Raw genomic sequence first — 18,665 nt, forward strand, 5'->3', positions numbered from 1 at the left:
TTATTTCAAAATTTATGTTACAAGTGCTTCATGAGACAATGATGTTTGATTTTTTTTCTATTTTTAACTCCAACGGCCATGTTTTGCTACTAACTGGCAATTTGAATAATCTTGGTAAATGGTCTTACAATCTGGCAAGCTGTTTCTGAAAAGATGTGTAGAGTTCTTCTATGTATATACATGGAAATGTGACCACACCATTTGCATGGTAGTCATATTTTCTAAGATGAATCTGATTAATTTTAAGACTTTTTGTAGCGGACTCCCAACTGAACATTTGTACAAAGTTTTTTTTTTGAAATCAAGTCAACAGCTTCTGACAAGAATATTGGTCAAACTATATACATATAGGGCATAGTGACCATGCCCTCTGGCAGCTAAGTTTTAAACAAACTAGGCAGCTATTTTGTGACAAATTGGATTAATTTTAACAATCTTGGTAGGTCTAGGAACATTTTGCAACATTAAGTTAAAATCTGACAAAAAGTTTAGGAGGATATCTTGTTTAAAGTTTTTTTCTGTTTTGGCTTCTGCACAGAGCAAAATGATTTGAACACCCTTGACAAAGGACCATCAATGAAGAATTTATGACAAGTTTCATCAACTTCTACAACAGGGTTCCTGAGAAAATGCTGACAAAGAACCATACAAGAAACATCAATGCAACATTTCATCAACTTCTACCAAACATTTCTGAGTAGATGCTGACAAAAAACATCCAAGAAATATCTATGCCAAGTTTCATCAATGTCTACCAAACATTTCTGAGTAGATGCTGACAAAAAAACATCCAAGAATTATCTACGCCAAGTTTCATCAACTTCTACAAAACATTTCTGAGTAGATTCTGACAAAAAAACATCCAAGAAATATCTATGCCAAGTTTCATCAACTTCTACCAAACATTTCTGAGTAGATGCTGACAAAAAACATCCAAGAAATATCTATGCCAAGTTTCATCAACTTCTACCAAACATTTCTGAGTAGATGCTGACAAAAAACATCCAAGAAATATCTATGCCAAGTTTCATCAACGTCTACCAAACATTTCTGAGTAGATGCTGACAAAAAACCATCCAAGAAATATCTATGCCAAGTTTCATCAACTTCTACCAAACATTTCTGAGGAGACACTGACAAAGAACCATCCAAGAAATATCTATGCTAAGTTTCTGTGTGGGGCAAGTGATTTGAAGAGAGTGACCTTGGCCATGGAGGCCCCTATTTTGTGCTCTGGTGAGCAAAAACAAACTTTACTATAACTACTTGCACACCAAAAGATACACAAGTTTCACACAAATTTTCAATTATTCAAAAAAAATAATATACACAAAGTATCTACAAATTTTCCATGAAAATAACATTACCATACTTATCATCCAAAATGGGCACTAAGGTTGTCAATTCCTTGTCTACCTGGGATGGCAACCTCTGAAAATACTCTCCTACAGCAGATACAAAATCTGCCCCATTGTCGACAGAAACAAGAACTCCCTCTGGTCCAACAGACTGGTTTGTCACTAGCCCTGGAATCTGTAAGGATAGGGGCTGTTAAACAATTATGTAAACTGCAACAATAATAATCAATTTTAAGAAACATTAAAGGTATATAGTTATAATACTATACTACTTGGTGCACATGACATTATCAAAAACTCCTGAAGCTTTAATTTCATGGTCCATGCAGATATTCTGGAGACCAAAATGAGTGCTGTCTTCAAATTTTTCCTGCAATGTAAACATCTATTTGGATATTACATAGTTGCTTGGAGTCATAAGGAAAAGAGCTTTAATAAGTCTAAAATTGAAAAGAAATGGCATATTATACTGAAGATGAAGAACCAAATGGGAATTATCTTAATGTATGTGCTTCTAAAAATATTTCTTTTAAAGAATTTATGTGATTATATTGTAATCTGTGATGCATCCCTACATCTTTTCATTTACCTGCACTGTTCCTACTTTTTTTTTCAGCATTATATTATTTTCCATGTTAAGCCTTTGACTGTGAATTGTGTATTTCAAATGTCTAAATATACTTAAGCCAGACATTTCTAAACAAGGGTACTATCAGGAGAAATGAAAATCAAGAGATGCTGGTAAAAAAAAATAATGTATGGAAACATTTTATACGCCTAACCTGTATTTACTGAACAACAATTGAAATGAAGGAAATTTAGAAATTTATTACTGTTATTGTAAACACTGGTACAGTTAATGTCTCAACATTGTTTGCAGGAAAAGGTTTCACATTTCTCTGCTCTCTCTCCTGTTAAATTGCGTCAGTGACCATAAAGCCATCTAAAGTAGTGCAACCTCAACAACATGAATTAAACCAAAGTTTTGCAATAAACAAGAGCTGGTTGTAAAAGACAATTGCCCATCAAGATTGCCTGTGCCATTTTCAGTCCCAAGATCACTGTTACCTTGACCTTTGACGTACAGTCACCCAAAGTTATAAGATTTGTCTACTGGCTACAGGCAATGGTAAAATGAAATTTGACCATCGTGATACCAAGAATTTTCTAGTTAATGAAACCAAATGTTCCACCAACCAACAATGAGTAAAACAAAATACCTCCTGTTCTTGCAAGGGGGGCATTAAAATAGAAAACTTACTGTTCTCTCAAAATTCAGACAAATGTGACAAATGATTTAATTGCCAGTATATTCAGATAATAATTACTATGTAATCATTAGTATTGGTGGGAGACCAACTTTCGTATATTGTTTGGTTGCATCAATCAATGAAATTAAATCCAAATAAACACACAAAATTACTTTTCATTTACTGCTTTTGCAGTATGTCATGGAGATTTAAATTCATGGATTTCAACTTCTGAAATCCATGAATCTAAATCTCCATGACATACTACAAAAGCAGAAATTTTTGTGAGGGTTTAATTTTCACTATATTCGTAAGGCCCTACATCTCGGTAAAAAAATTAATCCTCCTGTAAATATTTACCATAAGTATAATTCAAATTAAAGTAGGATACCATTTTAACAATTTTGCGAATATTAAACCTCATGAACATACTCAAAATTTCAAATTCGTGAACTTTTGACCCATCAAAAATGTGCTTTTACAGTAGCCATTTTGGCCCAAAGTATGACATTTTATGCCAATGAAATTAAATAATTCCACAGTACATGCTTTCCCACTCCTTAACATTTATATCCTCCCAATCAACTGGTAAACTAAAATCACATACCTGAGGCCAGGCTTGTACTTTGACACCACTTGATTTCTCCAGTTTCAGGTTATTCTGGTCAGCTACTTGAGCAAGCCTGTCCAATGTCTCACTGTCCGCAGGCTTGCCAAGGGTGTAAATAAAATGTTGAGCTCTGTTATCCTACAGAAAATGAATACAAATTTAAAACACAAGTAGCTTTAAGTCACTGTAGCCAAAAGAAATATCTTCAAAATAATAGAAACTCTACTATACCAAAATCAGAAATTTGAGTTATGTGAAAAAGGTTTATTAACCACTGTATTACTTACCAACTATTTCTGATTTTTGAATGCAGAACTGTTAACAAGGTCTGATTCTACATCTTACTTTTATAACTAAACATACTTGGCTTTTTTTCATCCACTTGGTAACTTAAATTTAGCAATCAACTATTAAAACATCTTCTCAGAGTGGTCAACATTTATGTTATAAACATGCAATAATGTGGCTTTTCTAGTAAGAGAGTTGTTACAAAAATAATTCTCATGATTAGGTATAACTTTTTTTCTGTTACAAATTGCTTTCCTATTCTGTGGTTATGTCATTTTAAGACAAAGAGTCATTTTCCATAAATATTTTGTAGGGCATCTCATGTGTTGGAGACTAAAGCTTGGCCCAGTTTTGAACTTGGCCTAGGAATCATCAAGATAAACATTCTGATGAAATTTCATGAAGATAGGTTCATAAATGCGGCCTCAAGAGTGTTAATATGCTTTTCCTTAGATTTGACTGGATGACCTAGTTTTTGACCCCATATGACCCAGTTTCAATCTTGGCAATAGGAATCATCAAGATAAACATTCTGACCAAGTCTCATGAAGGTAGGGTCATATATGTGGCCTCTACAGTGTTAACAAGCTTTTCCTGTGATTTGATCTGGTGACCTAGCTTTTGACCCACATGACCCAGATTCTAACTTGACCTAAAGGTCACTAAGACAAACATTCTGACCAATTCTCATGAGTTTCAAACTTAAAATGTGGTCTCTAGAGTGTTAACAAGATTTTCCTTTGATGTGGCCTAGTGACCTAGTCTTTGACCCCACATGATCAAGTTTCATAAAGATTGGGTCACAATCTAGCGTGTTAACAAGGCAAATACTGACGGATGACAGATGATGCTGGACACCGAACAAAGAGCGGTTACAATAGCTCACCTATAGCACTTCGTGCTTAGGTGATCTAACAAGAGCTGTCACAGGAGACAGGGCGCTCGACTATTTCGATGCTGGATAGTGAAACTGGGCACATCTGAGAGCTGTCACTGGAGTGTTTAATGACTCCAATTGCACAATAGCCTGAGTCTATTTCAAAAATATCAACTTAAAGTAATAAGAGAGGTAAAGATAAAATGTATCAAAACACTATATAAGTATATCCTAAGCAAAAAGGGGCATAATTCATTAAATATTGGTGCCAGAGTTATGCACCTTATGTCATATGGCGTGGGTGTTGATGTTGAACAACTATTTTAAGTTTGAATCAAATCCATTCAGTAATAACAGAGACAGAGTGAAAGTGCATCAAAACTTTAACCTTAAATTCTAAGTAAAAAGGGGAAATAATCCATGAAAAATTGGTCCCAGAGTTATGCACCTTGTGTCATATGATAAGGGTAATGATGTTGAACAATTGTTTAAGTTCAGTAATAACAGAGATAGAGTGAAAGTGCATAAAACTTTAACCTGAAATTCTAAGTAAAAAGGGGAATAATTCATGAAAAATTGTGCCAGAGTTATGCATCTTGTGTCATATGATGTGGGTGATGATGCTGAACAACTATTTTAAGTTTGAATCAAATCCATTCAGTAATAACAGAGGTAGAGTGAAAGTGCATCAAAACGTTAACCTGAAATTCTAAGTAAAAAGGGGGAAAAATTCATGAAAAAATGGTGCCAGAGTTATGCTCCTTGTGTCATATGATGTGGGTGATGATGTTGAACAACTAGTTTAAGTTTGAATCAAATCCATTCAGTAATAACAGAGATAGAGTGAAGGTGCATCAAAACTTTAACCTGAAAATCTAAGTGAAAAGGGGGGATAATTCATAAAATATTGGTGCCAGAGTTATGGCCCTTATATCAGATGATGTGGATGATGATGAGGAATAAGTATTTAAAGTTTGAATCAAATCCATCAAGTAATTACAGAGATAAGTTGAAACAAGAGCTGTCTCCGTAGAATGACACATGCCCCCGATGGCACTTTGAATGAATAGTTATGGCTGATGTTAGAGTTTAGGACCTTTGACCTACAGAGCTGGGTCTTGCGCGCGACACATCGTCTTACTGTGTCACACATTCATGCATAGTTATTTTAAAATCCATGCATGAATGACAAAGATATGGACCGGACATGCCCATCAATGCACTATCATGAAAAATGATCTTTAACGTCTAAGTGTGACCTTGACCTTTGAGCTACGGACCTGGGTCTTGCGTGTGACACGTCGTCTTACTGTGGTACACATTCATGCCAAGTTATTTGAAAATCCATCCATCGATGACAAAGATATGGACCGGACACGCCCATCAATGCACTATCCTTTAACATCTAAGTGTGACCTTGACCTTTGAGCTACGAACCTGGGTCTTGCGCAGGACATGTCGTCTTACTGTGGTACACATTCATGCCAAGTTATTTGAAAATCCATCCATCGATGACAAAGATATGGACCGGACACGCCAATCAATGCACTATCCTTTAACATCTAAATGTGACCTTGACCTTTGAGCTACGGACCTGGGTCTTGCGCACTGCACGTCGTCTTACTGTGGTACACATTCATGCCAAGTTATTTGAAAATCCATCCATCGATGACAAAGATATGGACCGGACACGCCCATCAATGCACTATCCTTTAACGTCTAAGTGTGACCTTGACCTTTGAGCTACGGACCTGGGTCTTGCGCACTGCACGTCGTCTTACTGAGGTACACATTCATGCCAAGTTATTTGAAAATCCATCCATCGATGACAAAGATATGGACCAGACACGAAAATTGCGGACAGACCGACAGACGGTTCAAAAACTATATGCCTCCCTTCGGGGGCATTACAAGAGCTGTCTCCGTAGGATGACACATGCCCCCGATGGCACTTCGAATGAATAGTTATGGCCAATGTTAGAGTTTAGGACCTTTGACCTACGGAGCTGGGTCTTGCGTGCGACACATCGTCTTACTGTGTCACACATTCATGCATAGTTATTTTAAAATCCATGCATGAATGACAAAGATATGGACCGGACATGCCCATCATTGCACTATCATGAAAAATGATCTTTAACGTCTAAGTGTGACCTTGACCTTTGAGCTACGGACCTGGGTCTTGCGCACTACACGTCGTCTTACTGTGGTACACATTCATGCCAAGTTATTTGAAAATCCATCCATCGATGACAAAGATATGGACCGGACACGCCCATCAATGCACTATCCTTTAACATCTAAGTGTGACCTTGACCTTTGAGCTACGAACCTGGGTCTTGCGCAGGACACGTCGTCTTACTGTGGTACACATTCATGCATAGTTATTTGAAAATCCATCCATCGATGACAAAGATATGGACCGGACACGCCAATCAATGCACTATCCTTTAACGTCTAAGTGTGACCTTGACCTTTGAGCTACGGACCTGGGTCTTGCGCACTGCACGTCGTCTTACTGTGGTACACCTTCATGCCAAGTTATTTGAAAATCCATCCATGGATGACAAAGATATGGACCGGACACGCCCATCAATGCACTATCCTTTAACGTCTAAGTGTGACCTTGACCTTTGAGCTACGGACCTGGGTCTTGCGCACTACACGTCGTCTTACTGTGGTACACATTCATGCCAAGTTATTTGAAAATCCATCCATCGATGACAAAGATATGGACCGGACACGAAAATTGCGGACAGACCGACAGACTGACAGACCGACAGACCGACAGACAGACGGTTCAAAAACCATATGCCTCCCTTCGGGGGCATAAAAAGAGAAAGTGTAAAAAAAATTTAACCAAGGTGGGGACGCGGAAAGACGCCGACGCCGGGTCGAGTAGGATAGCTCTGCTTATACTTCGTACAGTCGAGCTAAAAATGAGCAAAATAGGTAGAGCATTATAATTGTTTAACTCTGTAATATTTCAGTAACCAACGACTAAAATTCAACATTACATTGGTTACACCAAATATAAGGTAGATGGCCACTGAATAAGAAATCAGCGTAACATGATGCACATGCATTATGTGCACTCTGTTTCATGTTACATTAAATGTATATAACTTAATTTAATCACACACGCAAAACGACAACACTGAGTGACCAAAGTAAAAGCATAATTTTCAGAAAGAATCTAAGCAGCCTTCCAAGTTACGACCAGGCGCATGCACCCTAAGAACCTACATAGCTATTGGCGTCAATGACAGAACCGTGCTGAATGTTGTCAAGGAGAAAGACAATTCTCACCATCCAGTAACAGTAACCAAGAAGAACAGGTACAAAAATATAGACAATTTTGATGAGACGGCAGTGTAGAACAAGATTTTCAAGTTTCGAGCCAGCTTCCCACACTATATAGAACCTTCTTGATGATATTAGGGAAGATATGGCATATCCTGGAAGTCATTCTCACCTACATAAGACCTCGCACCAACTGGGTTTCAAATGGAAAAAGCCAAAAAAGCCAAAGGAAGGTCTTGGTAGAAAAACAGGCAGTTTTGCGCTTCTATGAATGGAAGGACAGGCACACCGCAAACTACTGCTGGCAAAGTCACGATACTGATGGTGTTTTGGCTCCTACTAGCAAGGGACAGAAATTAATTGTTGTGCACACTGGGTCCAAGTCAGGTTTCATCACAGGAGCATGCCTGGTGTATAAGGCCTCTGGCCACTATCACCATGAGAAGAACGGGGAGAAGTTCCTGAAGTGAATGACAGAAAATCTTCTTCTGAACCTGCATCAGAAGTCTGCCATAGTATGCGACAATGCATCTTATCATTCTATGAAGAGTGATAAATGCCCTACATCATCCACCAGAAAGGCCAACATCCAGGTACCCAAATTATAAAATGCAATACATGTAATAATTATTACAATTAATGCCAATAATTATAATAATAATGATAATTAATGCCAATAATAATAATAATAATAATAATACGAGGGGTGTTCGGAAAGTTTCTGGACAAGTGTCGTAACATTCTTATTTTTTAATATTTTTACACAATCCTTTAAACATACATAGCTCCATATACCTTTTACTCTTTCTCAGAAGCAAAGTTACAAAATTAAAAATAACATGCTAATTATTATTACCACAGCAATGTTAGGTAAAGGTGATTGGGGCAACTAAATGTATAAATAATTGCAGAAAGTCTATGTCGTAATGTCGGACACAATACACATGTAAAAATTTCTCAAATATTCTCCAGATTATTTCACACACTTCTCGTGTCTGTGAAACCAAGATTTAAAGCAGCCGTTGAAGTTTCTGTTGGTATTTTCCTGATACACTCCCGAACAACCACTGGCAGGTGTTTGTTGTCGAAACGCGAGCCTCTCAATTCGTTCTTGATGGTGGAGCTTGTGGGCAATTTCTACCTTCACCATGACAACACAACACCCTATACATCTGTCGTTACCAAGACAACACTAGCTGGGCTAGATATTAAAACTCTACCACATCCCCCGTACTCTCCAGACCTAACATCATGTCTTTTGGCTTTTCCCCACCATCAAGAAGGAATTGAGAGGTTCACGTTTCGACAATGTTGAAGACCTGCCAATGGTTGTTTGTATATCCTGCACAATAATGCAGGGGATAGTTGCAAAACCCCACCCCACCAGGTCAATTAAAACACACAATATATCCCTTAAATCTGTACCATTTAGGAGTTGTTATACAAACACAATACATCTTGTATATCTGGGTAATACAATAGGGTTATTATAACAGTAACTTAATCTGGGATGCAGTATTCGGCTCGAGTGGATTTTGCCAGATCAGATCTCACGAGGCGCGCAAGCGCCGAGTGTGATCCAACCTTGCAAAATCCACTCGAGCCGAATACAAAGTCCCAGATCTAGATACTGTTATAATGACCCTTTTATTATATACCTTTACCATTTTGATTCTTGTTTTGTTCTTGAACGAAATCTTCAATGTTTATCGATATTAAATGGAACTTAGTGAAGTTTTAATGTGCGCTATTTATAGAAATGTGCCGGGTCATGCATATTAATGAAAATAGTCCGGCAGCATACAATACGGAAGGTACAATACGGAAGTTAAAAGGTACAATACGGAATTTATGTCTGTCTGTTCATATTTAATTGTGAAATACAAGCCGATTTTTTACAGAATTTTTATAGGTATATAATAAAGTTATGTTACAAGCCAGCTAGTCCTAATTAAAGGAGTACAAGGAATGTCAGTCAGTGCTGTGGAAAAAAGCTGGCTTCTTGAGCAGGGTGTAAACTTTTTTCTTTCGTCATTAACAAATTCTTTTTCATTACTAAGTTGTGGTAATCAGCATTTGCATTATTTGTTGCTTTACTGAAATATATCTGGATTTTGAATTTTATATCACTCTTAACTCAAATCTATATTAAGAATAACCTTTTAAAGTATAAAGCACAACAAAGCTACTTATAGCAAACTCAGTTTCATTCATGAAAATGAGAGAATATATTACAAGTTTAATGTGAACTTGGTATATTCTAAACTGATTGTTTAACAAACTGTACCTGAAAGATATATCAAAGTGTTCAAACTGACGAAAAAAATCATATAATCATATATCAGGATTTTTCTTTTCATTTTCCAATATTTTTTCATTTCGTTGGAACATAGACTGAAAAAATATATGGGGATTTTACCAGAAGTGAACATGGTGTTGAAGTGAAAGGAGGTATTTGAGCAATCACAGCAACAGTAAACAATGTTAGATTGTTATTTAGTAGAAACAGAGGACAAATTTTCTGTACATTATAATCTGCTGTTTCATCAAAAGTTGGTGGCACCATATAATGTGAAGTCTTGTTGTTTTCCTTTGGACCTACCTGTTCTTATGAATGCAATCCTATTTATTAATACCTGTTGCACCTGTGCTAATTATCTATAAGAAGCCTGATAATTGTTCTTGGACGTGATTTATAAGCAGCGGACCTTCCTTTCCTGTGACAGATCATGCCCTACTAGAACACTTGTACCTAATACCAAACCAGTAAATTACTTTATGAAAGCATTCAATTATTTAAAATCTAATCATCTGCTGTGACATGCTAGCATAATGAAGTAATTGTATCTACCAAACAAAACTTCATGGGGCATAACTAAAATGAAAGAAGCATAAAGCTGTTCATAAAATGAGCATGTATACTTGATGTTTATGAAGTTTATTTTAATTGGACAGATGCTGTAAGAGTAATGTACACAAGAGGTAGCTGCAACATTTCAAACTATGGAAAACGCCAAATATTAGAAGTTCAGCATACACTGCACAGATGTACAGATGTAGTTGTAATGTTTCAAAGTTCAAAAAAGGCCCATTACTCAAGAAACAAATAATCAAAAACTCAGCAATACACACATATCAGTTGATGATGTATACTAAGTTTCAGTTCATTTGGATGAAAATTGTAAATGGAGTTGAGTATACAATGTTCTGAGGTAAATATAATTTTTCAATATCCAAAAACAGGCCGTACTGACCCTAAGTCACTCAGCTGACCTTAACTGACCTTGAATATGTGTATCACACACTGAATAATAAATGGCAGCATTTGTCTTTAGAATAAAAACTATACAAGAGGGCCATGATGGCCCTATATCGCTCACCTGTTATCATTGCACTTGAGGACAAGAAGGTCCTCAGAAAAAATATCTAAGTCGAAAGGACAGGAAAAACAAAGGGAAGAAATTTAACCAAAAAGAAAAAAAATCTTACAAGGTAAAGGTATGTCAAAATACACCTAAAAATTGGAGGTACCATCCATGTTGTACCACAGAAAATTGGTCTCAGTTTTTCCCTACGGCCAATAATAAAAAAGTTACTAAAAATAAGCTATTTATAGTAACGTAAAAGGGAAGTAATTAAAAAAAATAAATATTGTAAGTGAACAAAAGAAGGATCTGCCAAATAAATCTGTTGACATAAATGAAATTTCAGATTAGTATCTTCATTAGTTATGGAGATATACCCATTTTAATTTGAAATAAAGGGAGGTAATTTGACATAAAATCAGTCCATAGTTATCTACCCTGATTGTCTCAACTAATAACAATAATGAAATTTCAAGTAAGTCCTATAAGTACTTACTGATATAAATCCCTTTTGATTACAATCAGGGGAGGTAATCAGATATAAAATAACTCTGGAACCTACGATTGGATCTGATTTGTCATGGATTCATTGTTGTTGAAGATATTTTGGAAGTTTGTATCAAATTAAAACCATAAATGAAGTCTCTATATGGCTGCAAAAGCCAAAATAGCCAATTTTGGACCTTTAAGGGGCCATAACTCTGGAACCCATGATGGAATCTCGCCAGTTTAAGAAAGGAAGCAAGATCTTGTGGTGATACAAGTCGTGTGCAAGTTTGGTTAAAATCAAATCATAAATGAAGCTGCTATTGTGCAGACAAGGTCAAAATAGCTAATTTTGGCCCTTTCAGGGGCCATAACTCTGGTACCCATTAAGGAATCTGGCCGGTTCAAGAAAGGAACCAAGATCTTATGGTGACACAAGTTTTGTGCAAGTTTGATTAAATTCAAATCATAAATGAACCTGCTATTGTGCAGACAAGGTCAAAATAGCTAATTCTGGCCGTATCAGGGGCCATAACTCTGGAACCCATAAAGGAATCTCGCCAGTTCAAGAAAGGAACCAAGATCTTATGGTGATACAAGTTGTGTGCAAGTTTGGTTAAAATAAAATCATAAATGAAGTTGCAGACAAGGTCAAAATAGCTAATTCTGGTCCTTTCAGGGGCCATAACTCTGGAACCCATAAAGGAATCTGGCCAGTTCAAGAAAGGAACCAAGATCTTATGGTGATACAAGTTGTGTGCAAGTTTGGTTAAAATCAAATCATAAATAAAGCTGCTATTGTGCAGACAAGGTCAAAATAGCTAATTTTGGCCCTTTCAGGGGCAATAACTCGAGAACCCATAATGGGATCTGGCCAGTTCAAGAAAGGAACTGAGATCTTATGGTGATACAAGTTGTGTGCAAGTTTGGTTAAAATAAAATCATAAATGAAACCACTATCGCGCAGACAAGAAATTGTTGATGGACGGACAGACGCATGCACAGACGACGGACAAAAGGTGATCACAAAAGCTCACCTTGTCACTATGTGACAGGTGAGCTAAAAACAAGTCGAGTGCTCCCATTCAAATAAGTTTGAAAGAGGACCTTACATGGATGCTATGGACCAAGTTTAATGAAGATCAGCCAAGTGTTTGAAGAGAAAATGAAAACAAGATATCTATATTTAGGGGACAACAGAGCTAACAAGAGGGCCATGATGGCCCTATATCGCTCACCTGTTATCATTGCACTTGAGAAGAAGATCCTCAGAATAAATATCTAAGTCCAAAGGACAGTAACAACAAAGGGAAGAAATTTAACCAAAAAGAAAAAAAAATTCTTACAAGGTACAGATATGTCAAAATACACCTAAAAATTGGAGGTACCATCCATGTTGTACCGCAAAAAAGTGGTCTCGGATTTTCCCTACAGCAAATAATAAAAACGTTACTAAAAATAAGCTATTTATAGTAACCTAAAAGGGAAGTAATTAAAAAAAAAATTATTGTAAGTGAAGACAAGAGCCATGTTAGACATGGCTAATCCCCCCGCCGGGCATATTATAATTGAAGGCTAAAGTTCCTGGCAAGTTAGTGTCTGAAAGTATTAATGTTATTTATAGTAACAAATAAAGGAAGTTAATCTTTAAAAAAAAACAAAAAAAAAACAAAAAAAAAAAAAGTCCACACAAAAATCTTTATCAGGTAGAGATTGGTCAAAATACACCTCAAAATTGGATTTAGCATGCTTGTTGTACTACAGAAAAGTTGTCTTGATTTTTCCCTACGACTAGCAATGAAAAAGTTACAATAAAAGCTATTTAAAGTAACAACAAAGGGAAGAAGGGAACTGCCCATGACACTTTGTCTCATGATGGTGTATAATTGTGCCAAGTTACATCAAAATCCCTCCATGCATGAAGAAGAAATGCTTCGGACAAAGTCATTCTTGTATCTGACCTTTGGCCTCTTAAGTGTGACCTTGACCTTAGGCCTAGTGACCTGGATCTTGCGCATGACACTCGGTCTCGTGGTGGTGAACATTTGTGCCAAGTTATATCAAAATCCCTCTATGCATGAAGAAGAAATGCTCCGGACAAGGTTTTTATTCTTATATCCTTTGACCTCTAAGTGTGACCTTGACCTTAGACCTAGGGACCTGGTTCTTGCACACACACTCCGCCTCATGGTGGTAAACATTTGTGCCAAGATATATCAAAATCCCTCCATGCATGAAGAAGATATGCTCTGGACAAATTTTTTTAAGAAAATATGATAAAGGGGAATAACTCAAAAAATAGGCAAGATAGAGTTATTGTTCTTGCACACTGCCCTTCCTCCCAATGTGTTCTATCAGTGTATGAAGTTTGAAGAAAATCCCTCCAATACTTTTGGGGTTATGCTCCGGACAAAATGTTTTAAGAAAATATGATAAAGGGGAATTACTCAAAAAATAGGCAAGGTAGAGTTATTGTTCTTGCATACTGCACTTCCTCCCAATGTGTTCTATCAGTGTATGAAGTTTGAAGAAAATCCCTCCAGTACTTTTGGAGTTATGCTCTGGACAAAATTTTTTATGAAAATATGATAAAGGGGAATAACTCAAAAAATAGGCAAGGTAGAGTTATTGTTCTTGCACACTGCACTTCCTCCCAATGTGTTCTATCAGTGTATGAAGTTTGAAGAAAATCCCTCCAATACTTTTGGAGTTATGCTCCGGACAAAATTTTTTATGAAAATATTATAAAGGGGAATAATTCAAAAAATAGGCAAGGTAGAGTTATTGTTCTTGCACACTGCACTTCCTCCCAATGTGTTCTATCAGTGTATGAAGTTTGAAGTAAATCCCTCCAGTACTTTTGGAGTTATGCTCTGGACAAAGATTGTTGCGGACGCACACACGCACGCACGCACGCACGGACAGCATTTCTAATATCCCCTTTGCCTTTGGCGGGGGGATAAAAAGAAGGATCTGCCAAATAAATCTGTTGGCATAAATGAAATTTCAGATCAGTATCTTTATTAGTTACGGAGATATACCCATTTTAATTTGAAATAAAGGGAGGTAATTTGACATAAAATCAGTCCATAGTTATCTACCCTGATTGGCTCAGTCCAACAAATGACAATAATGAAATTTCAAATAAGTACTATAAGTACTTACAGATATAAATCCATTTTGATTACAATCAGGGGAGGTAATCAGATATAAAAAAACTCTGAACCTACGATTGGATCTGATTTGTCATGGAATCCAAAAATTATTGTTGTTGAAGTTATTTTGGAAGTTTGTATCAAATAAAACCATAAATGAGGTTCTATATGGCTGCAAAAGCCAAAATAGCCAATTTTGGACCTTTAAGGGCCATAACTCTGGAACCCATGAAAAAATCTGGCCAGTTCAAGAAAGGAACCAAGATCTTGTGGTGATACAAGTTGTGTGCAAGTTTGGTTAAAATCGAATCATAAATGAAGCTGCTATTTTGCAGACAAGGTCAAAATAGCTAATTCTGGTCCTTTCAGGGACCATAACTCTGGAACCCATAATGGAATCTCGCCAGTTCAAGAAAGGAACCAAGATCTTATGGTGATACAAGTTGTATGCCAGTTTGGTTAAAATCAAATCATAAATGAAGCTGCTATTGTGCAGACAAGGTCAAAATAGCTAATTTTGGCCCTTTCAGGGGCCATAACTCTGGAACACATAATGGAATCTGGCCAGTTCAAGAAAGGAAACAAGATCTTATGGGGATACAAGTTGTGTGCCACTTTGGTAAAAATCAAATCATAAATAAAGCTGCTACTGTGCAGACAAGGTCAAAATAGCTAATTTTGGCCCTTTTAGGGGCCATAACTCTGGAACCCATAATTGGATCTGGCCAGTTCAAGAAAGGAACCGAGATCTTATGGTGATACAAGTTGTGTGCCAGTTTGGTAAAAAATCAAATCATAAATAAAGCTGCTACTGTGCAGACAAGGTCAAAATAGCTAATTTTGGCCCTTTCAGGGGCCATAACTCTGGAACCCATGATGGGATCTGGCCAGTTCAAGAAAGGAACCGAGATCTTATGGTGATACAAGTTGTGTGCAAGTTTGGTTAAAATAAAATCATAAATGAAACCACTATCGTGCAGACAAGAAATTGTTGACGCACGCACGGATGCACGGACTGACGACGGACGAAGGGTGATCACAAAAGCTCACCTTGTCACTATGTGACAGTTGAGCTAAAAATAGATACATCTTTGTATCATTTACTTTCGTAGAACTTTCTGAGTCCCTCCCAACACCCCCCTACAAATTTGGGAGAGGAACTTATAATGAAGCTCCAAATCAACTCTAATGATGATTCATTAAGTGCTTTATGAAAGAAACGTTCCTATTTTTAGCTCCATTAAAGGGCAGGATTCCCCCACTTGCACTTATTTTGATGAGGACCTTATAATGATGCTACAGACTAAGTTTGATGAAGATCCTTCCATTAGTTTGTGAGAAGTGGTTTTCCTATTTTCAACTATAGTGGCCCCTAACAGGACCAAGTGCCCCTATTTGAACACACTTGGAAGAGGACCTTAAAATGTTTTTGTTTTTTTTTCAGACCAAGTCTGAAAAAGTTTTGTTGGAAGTGGTTTAACTGTTTTTCTACTTTTAGCTGTAATGGCTCCTTTTAGTGCTCTATTGAGCACATCTGGAAGAGAACGTTATAAATATCCATTCAGTGTTTCATGAGAAGAAGTTGTTTGAAGATATTCTAGTTTTCATTCTAGCTGCCCCTAAAATCGGTTGAGTGCCACCATTTGAACATATTGGAAAAAGACCTTACAAGAATGCTTTATACCAAGGTTGATGAAAATCCATTGAGCAGTTCATGAGAAGAAGTACTTCAAAGTATTTCTATTTTAGGTCTTATGGCCCTAGACAACCACTGTGGTTACCTGCTTGAGTTGATGTTGAGCTATCATCTCCAGTACAGGTGTTTCCTCCTGGGGAAAGGGTTTGCTTTGACCATGTAGCAAAATCAATACTAGATTTGTTCTTGTCTTGAAATTATCCTGAAAAAAGCAAAATAACAGATTTTTAAAGCCTGTGAATCATACCGGTACTTCTACAGTGGAACTTCTAAAAACAGCACCTTCTAAAAACCAGAAACCTTTGAAAACCGCATGAAACTCAAAGTCTCATTTTCTTTCGTTTTGATTTTGAAATATTTTTTACTTCTGGAAACCGGAACTTCTGAATTCTGAAAACCAGACGATTTTTGAAGGACAGTTTATATTTTAACACTAAAGTTGACTTCTGAAAACCGAACAGCAAAATATTTACCGAATTGAAAGTGTCATCTGTTTTTAACATGTTGCTAATCCAAAAACGCATGTGGCAAGTTATCAACATGTTCTTTTTTTTTTATCTAATAGCAGCGCATGTTTATTTTAACATGTCTTGTAGTGACAATGATCATTTGATGCAAAAGTAAAGAAATAGTCTTTGTTTTCAATTTATGGAAATGTGATGAATTAAATATCTTATCTTACATGTGGAAAACTCTCTTAATTTTGAATGAAAGAAAGATCTGTGTTTTAATTAATTTAGTTACATCTATGCATTATCAACATCAATTACATATTTACGAACTCAAGACTTCAAAGATGGCAATATGTAAGTGGAAAATCTTTGAGTAAATGCTATTATTTTTTATATACAAAAGGTTATTGTTGCTTTGCAAAATGTCTACACCTCCATCTAAATGCATAACAACAGAATTGTCCCTTGAGGACAAAATAAAATTAATTCGTGAATCTGAGTCTGTACCAAAACCAACACTGAAGGTGTGCTTTTAATAAAATAAAAAAGCCGCACATAATGAAAAAGAATAATGAAATGGATTTTAACTTGATTTCTTTTTATAAAATTGTTATCTTATAAAATACAAATAAGCTCAAATTAAATGATTGAATATGACAATGTTTGTTATCATTTGAATTAAAGTCAAAACCCCCTAGATGTAATTAAACAATTTCATTAGGAATTAAATTTAAATGAAAATAATCACAGATATTGAAATGTAAAACAAACTGACATTTACATTTGTTATTTATCTATTTATTATACTTGATTATCTTTAATATTTGTAATAGATTAATTATTTAATCCATCAATTGATTAATTACTTTATACAAACTAGTACAATTATAAAGGATAATAATCCCCTTCATTCTACATGTAAGAAAACATAACTCTAGTGCACCACGTCCACTTTGCCTGAAAACTTCCAAATACCGAACATTTAGGCTGGTCCAGAAGTTGTTCGTTTTTCGGAAGTTCCGCTGTAATACTTTTCAAAACAAGAGAACTGTCAATAGCTTAAAAGCTTCAAACTCAGAAATGACACTTTTCATACATAAGAATGCATAACGTATGTTTGATTTTATATGGTCACTCTTGATAGGTATCATTTAATGTTATTTTGAATGAGCTTGTATATATTGCCTGTATTTGTGATTTATACATGATTTATTGTGACTGTCATATTGATGTAATGATGATGAGCTTGTATATATTGCCTGTATTTGTGATTTATACATGATTTACTGTGACTGTCATATTGATGTAATGATGATGAGCTTGTATATATTGCCTGTATTTGTGATTTATACATGATTTATTGTGACTGTCATATTGATGTAATGATGATGAGCTTGTATATATTGCCTGTATTTGTGATTTATACATGATTTACTGTGACTGTCATATTGATGTAATGATGATGAGCTTGTATATATTGCCTGTATTTGTGATTTATACATGATTTACTGTGACTGTCATATTGATGTAATGATGATGAGCTTGTATATATTGCCTGTATTTGTGATTTATACATGATTTACTGTGACTGTCATATTGATGTAATGATGATGAGCTTGTATATATTGCCTGTATTTGTGATTTATACATGATTTACTGTGACTGTCATATTGATGTAATGATGATGAGCTTGTATATATTGCCTGTATTTGTGATTTATACATGATTTACTGTGACTGTCATATTGATGTAATGATGATGAGCTTGTATATATTGCCTGTATTTGTGATTTATACATGATTTACTGTGACTGTCATATTGATGT

General features: G+C 35.9%; 1 protein-coding gene across 2 annotated transcripts in view; it reads right to left on the minus strand.

Annotated features, from left to right (window-relative positions):
- The window catches only part of LOC123528713 (VWFA and cache domain-containing protein CG16868-like), a 137,902-nt gene that overhangs the window by 87,434 nt on the left and 31,803 nt on the right, over positions 1-18,665 (minus strand). For both annotated transcript variants that reach the window (XM_045308663.2, XM_053521596.1), the window contains exons 6-8: positions 16,474-16,590; positions 3,216-3,356; positions 1,368-1,533 (exon numbers count right to left, since the gene is read on the minus strand). In XM_045308663.2, coding sequence (XP_045164598.2) covers positions 1,368-1,533; positions 3,216-3,356; positions 16,474-16,590 — 424 coding nt within the window. The remainder of the gene's footprint in view (positions 1-1,367; positions 1,534-3,215; positions 3,357-16,473; positions 16,591-18,665) is intronic.

This window comes from Mercenaria mercenaria, chromosome 13, assembly GCF_021730395.1.
Source record: "Mercenaria mercenaria strain notata chromosome 13, MADL_Memer_1, whole genome shotgun sequence".
Taxonomy (NCBI): Eukaryota; Metazoa; Mollusca; class Bivalvia; order Venerida; family Veneridae; genus Mercenaria; species Mercenaria mercenaria.